The sequence below is a fragment of the Ochotona curzoniae genome, unplaced genomic scaffold, assembly GCF_017591425.1.
Source record: "Ochotona curzoniae isolate NIBS_2020 unplaced genomic scaffold, NIBS_Ocur_1.0 patch289, whole genome shotgun sequence".
Classification (NCBI taxonomy): Eukaryota; Metazoa; Chordata; class Mammalia; order Lagomorpha; family Ochotonidae; genus Ochotona; species Ochotona curzoniae.
The window spans coordinates 21,074-25,368 of record NW_024466849.1 but is presented as its reverse complement, the minus strand read 5'-3'; the positions used below and the strand labels follow the sequence as shown (position 1 = coordinate 25,368).

At 60.3% G+C, this 4,295-nt stretch overlaps 1 protein-coding gene across 2 annotated transcripts; it reads left to right on the top strand.

Annotated features, from left to right (window-relative positions):
• The first annotated feature begins 22 nt into the window (after positions 1-22).
• On the top strand, positions 23-3,686 carry LOC121167023 (sialic acid-binding Ig-like lectin 14). Of its 2 annotated transcripts, none has more exons than XM_040996378.1 (7): positions 23-62; positions 158-547; positions 740-1,015; positions 1,286-1,333; positions 2,572-2,829; positions 2,924-3,059; positions 3,148-3,686. In XM_040996378.1, exons 1-7 carry the CDS (start codon positions 23-25, stop codon positions 3,185-3,187), a joined length of 1,188 nt encoding a protein of 395 aa, XP_040852312.1. In that variant the 3' UTR covers positions 3,188-3,686. The 2 variants fall into 2 exon arrangements, with proteins under 2 accessions (XP_040852312.1, XP_040852313.1); XM_040996379.1 differs by having other exon boundaries at positions 1,286-1,334; positions 2,567-2,829.
• Positions 3,687-4,295: the final 609 nt, after the last annotated feature.

The following is a 4,295-nucleotide window of genomic DNA, read 5'->3' as shown; positions in this document are numbered from 1 at the left end:
GTGAGACCAGAACCCCAACTCAATGCTGCCGCTGCTGCTGCTACTGTCCCTGCTGCGGGAGGGTAAGGGGCTCACTGGGCAATGGGGGACAGGGAGGCTGTGGTGGGGCAGCGCTGTGACTGAGTCTCCGTGTCCCCTCTTCCCGGCCCCTGTCCAGGGTCCCTGCAGCAGAAACCAGGCTACGAGCTGCAGGTGCAGGAGTCGGTGACAGTGCAGGAGGGTCTGTGTGTCCTCGTGCCCTGCTCCTTCTCCTACCCTGAGACCAGGACTTACTGGACAAGACCTGGACAGACATTTATCTTCTGGTTCCGAGACGGGGACTATAGTGACTATGATGCTGCGGTGGCCACCAACAATCCCTATTGGCCAGTGAAGTCTGAGACGAAGGGCCGGTTCCACGTCCCCAGGGACCTCAGCACCAACAACTGTTCCCTGAGCATCACAGACGCCAGGAGGGAGGACACAGGGACGTACTTCTTCCGAGTGGAGAAGGGAAGCGACGTCAAATACAACTACATCAGGAATAAGCTGTCTCTGAATGTGACAGGTACGGCTGTGTTCCTGAGAGAGGGCCTGGGATGGACACCGTGTGTTAGAATGGGGACAGAATGGGCAAGTGGTAAGGACAGTTGTGGGATCTGGGGTGGGCATGGGGCATGGGGCCCTGGTCACTCTCAGGGTCTCCATGGACCCTGGGTCCCACACAGCCTGGACCTGAGACTCCTGCCTCTGTCCTCAGCCCTCAAGGAGAAGCCCCACATCCAGCTCCCAGCACCCCTGCAGTCTGGCCACACCACACAGCTGCACTGCAGCCTGCCAGGACACTGCCCACAGGGGAGAACGCTCCACTTCTCCTGGAAGCCCAGTGCCCTTGACTCTTGGACTCCCTGGAGTGTTGAACCCTCATTGTTCCTCACACCAAGGCCCCAGGACCATGGCACCAACCTTACCTGTCGGGTGCAGTACCCACACAATCAGGTGACCACAGAGAGAACCGTGCAGCTCAATGTCTCCTGTGAGTGCTGGGCGGGGGCAGGCCTGTGCTCCCAGGGGCAGTGGGGGCGGTGTGCCTGCACGGGATTGTACACGTGTGTGCAGGTGTGTGCCCGTGTGCTCATCTTGTACATGTGCGTTACAGTCACCTAGGGAGTGTCTGCGTGGATCTGAGCGTGGGTGTGCGGGCGTGGGGTGGGTCAGAAGGACACGGCCGCTTCGCGGGTATAATCAGGTGCCCACGTGCGTGCTGCTCCTCACCCCTGAGGCCAGGGCCATTCTTCCCTTCCAGATCCTCCTCAGAACCTCAGCGTCAGCGTCTTCTTCCAAAACAGCACAGGTAGGGGAACCTCTGCTCCAGGGACTGGGACGTGGAGCCTGATGAGAGCACAGCCCTCGTTGCACAGACACCATGGGGGCTGACTCTGCCGCGAAGACTGCTCTGCACAGTGCTTGGTGGGCAGACACACTTGGGGGAGCGGGGTCTCCTCCCTCCCGCTGCTCACACATTCCCTTATCTTCTCTCTATGTGAGGAATCTCTCAGTGTGGGGTGAGTTTATCCTCTTGATCTTGCAGCGTGCAGGTCAGCAGGTGCTGTGGGCAGCTGCTCTCTCCTTCAGGCAAAGCTGGAGCATGGCCCCAGCAACCAGCTGCCGCCCCTCCCTGTCTCCGCCTTCCCCAGCTGATGTCCACCTGTCTCTGCCTTCCCCAGCTGATGTCCACCTGTAATCACTCCTCCAGGCCCCGCTCTCTTGGCCGGCCCTGCCTTCCTTCCACGCTGAGGTCATCGCCTCCCCTAGGAGTCCTCTGAGTGCCCACTGCTCCATCCTAACCCTCAGTTCTATCTTCCTATTCTTCCCTCCTGGGCTTTGCTGTCCCTTCCTGATAGTCCTGGCTGCATGGCTGCTGCGACCATTGCCAGCCCCTCAGTCACCCCCCTGCACCCCATGAGCCCAGGGTGCCCAGGACCTCACTGCTCCAAAGGGCTCCCATTCACACAGGCACATCCAGGACTCAGCGGGTCCCGAGGACTCAGCTGCTCCTCGCTTCCCCCTCTCCCTCTCCATCATCAATGGGGTGGGGGCCCCATTGTCTGCCCTGGAACCTCCTCTGCTATGTCCTGCCTCCCACCTCACCTGCTCAGGCTCAGGTGCCAATCAGTGCCAAGCCTGTGCCCTCTGACTCCTCACACTGAGTGCTCCCCAGGACTCCCAGCCTGGCACGTGAGGCCCTGACAGTGTGCTTGTCCCCTGGTCCCTATTGTTGCATCACAAGAGTCCCTGGTCCTCCCCTCCCAGCTCAGCTACAGCTGTGCTGTTGCCTCTGGCTTGGTGGTCTCGGCTCCCAGCACATCCCCAGCTGCAGGACCCCCCCCCCACTACCGTGAGGACACCCTGTCGTCCTAGCCTTGGCTCAGCTCCCCTTCCCCATGTCAAGGAGACCTACTCTCTCCTGTCACCATCCCACAGGCAGTCGCATGGGCTTCCCCTTCAATGAGTGGCTGGCTGAGTGTCAGGGCCCAAGTGCAGACACATGGGTCATTTCCACAGCCCACTCTCTCACCTTCCCTCACACAGTCCCATGGGTACTGAGCAATGGCACGTCCCTGCCTGTCTCTGAGGGTCTGTCCCTGCGCCTGGTGTGCATGGCTGATGGCAACCCCGCTGCCTCGATGGGCTGGTTCAGGGGACACGAAGCCCTGCCTTCCTCCCGTGCCTCAGCATCCGGAGTCCTGGAGCTGCCCGAGGTGCAGGCCAAAGACCAAGGAGAACTCACCTGCTGGGCTCGGCACCTGCTGGGCTCCAGGCATTTCTCCTTGAGCCTCTCTGTGCAGAGTGAGTGTCGGGGCAGGTGTGTGATGCAGAGGAGTGGGGATGGGGGAGGCTGAGGCCTGAGGCTGGAACTACAACCAGTGCCCACCTGTGCCAGGAACTTCCTCTGGCTGCACGTGCGTATGTGAGAGACAGGAGAGCTCCTGGCCCCTGGTGCTCACCCTGATCAGAGGGTCCCTCATGGCAGCCGGCTTCCTTCTCACCTATGGCCTCACGTGGCTCTACTACACCAGGTAAGCTCCAGGGGCTCAGCTGCCTGGCACTGCCTGGCCTGGGAGCCCCTGAATCCACTCTGACCTGAGGCTTGTGCTGGCCCTGTAGGTGCGGAGGCCCCCAGCTTCACGCCTCGACACCGAGATGAGCACCGGGCACCCAGAGCCACAGCCATGGCCATGTCACGCTAGCCTCTCCCTGGAGGCAGTTCTCTGCTTCTCTTTCCTGCCTCCTTCCCTGTCCTTAATCCACCAAGCCCGGCACGTCCTGCCCCATCCCAGCTTCACCTGCTGCCCTTCTCATCCCTCCCCACCACCTGCTCCAACATGTGACTGGGCTGCATGCTTCAGGTCCCCCACACCTGAGAGCTTGCTTGTTGACCATGGAAGGACGGGGGAGGCCAGAAATGACCCATCCCCGAGACCCGGATGCACTGCTCATTGCGAGCCTGGCTGCTCCCTCCACCTGGAGCTGCGACTATAAAACACGACCAAGGGCATCTCCACATGGAAGACACAGGACCGCCCGGGAACAGATGTTACTCTTGAAGGCCCCTGCGGATCCTTGTAGACCTCAAGGACATCTGGGCATGTTTGCACGCAGGCTGTGGTGTCCGCATGACCCCATGGATGTTCAGTAGAGAATGTGTCCATGGTGACCCGGCTTGGGGAGGGTGGCAGGCTGACAGAGCCACAGTGATGGATTCTCCCACACCCTGGACCCTTGATGGATGCACAGCCTGGTCCTCACAGCTGGTGCCTGGACCCCTCCCTGGCTGTGTCCACGTCCTTCCTGCCTCCATGGCTCACACAGGATACCCATCACTGCCGGGCTCTCCTCTCTAGTTTCAGCTTTGCCCAGCATTCCCTGACCAGGCCGATATATCCCAAGTCCTTAGCCATAGATTTTCATTTTTCTTGTGTGACCCTGTTGGCCTCGTTCGTGCATTTTGTTCACATTCTGACTCCTGCGTGCCTGACAATGGCAGAGGACCCAGAGCTGCGAAGGCATCACAGTGGGACAGAGTGAGGACTTGGTTTTCATGGACTTCCGAGGACTTTAGCGAGGAGGGTATGCTGAGGTTCCCTGCCTGTGATGGAGCAGGCCCAGCTGCACCTGCGTTACCACCTCCTAGAAAGCATTGGTTGAGTCCTGGATGTTCCCCATTAGATCCAGCTCCCTCCCTGCTTGTGGTCTGGGAAAGCAGTGGAGAATGGTCCAAGTACTTGGAACCCTGCACCCATGTGGGAGACCCA

Excerpts from the sequence above, each read along its gene's own strand:
- LOC121167023 (XM_040996379.1), top strand. The coding sequence starts at position 23 with ATGCTGCCGCTGCTGCTGCTACTGTCCCTGCTGCGGGAGG. Across the intron at positions 2,830-2,923 it reads CTTGAGCCTCTCTGTGCAGA|GAACTTCCTCTGGCTGCACG; the intron begins GTGAGTGTCGGG and ends CACCTGTGCCAG. Across the intron at positions 3,060-3,147 it reads ACGTGGCTCTACTACACCAG|GTGCGGAGGCCCCCAGCTTC; the intron begins GTAAGCTCCAGG and ends CTGGCCCTGTAG.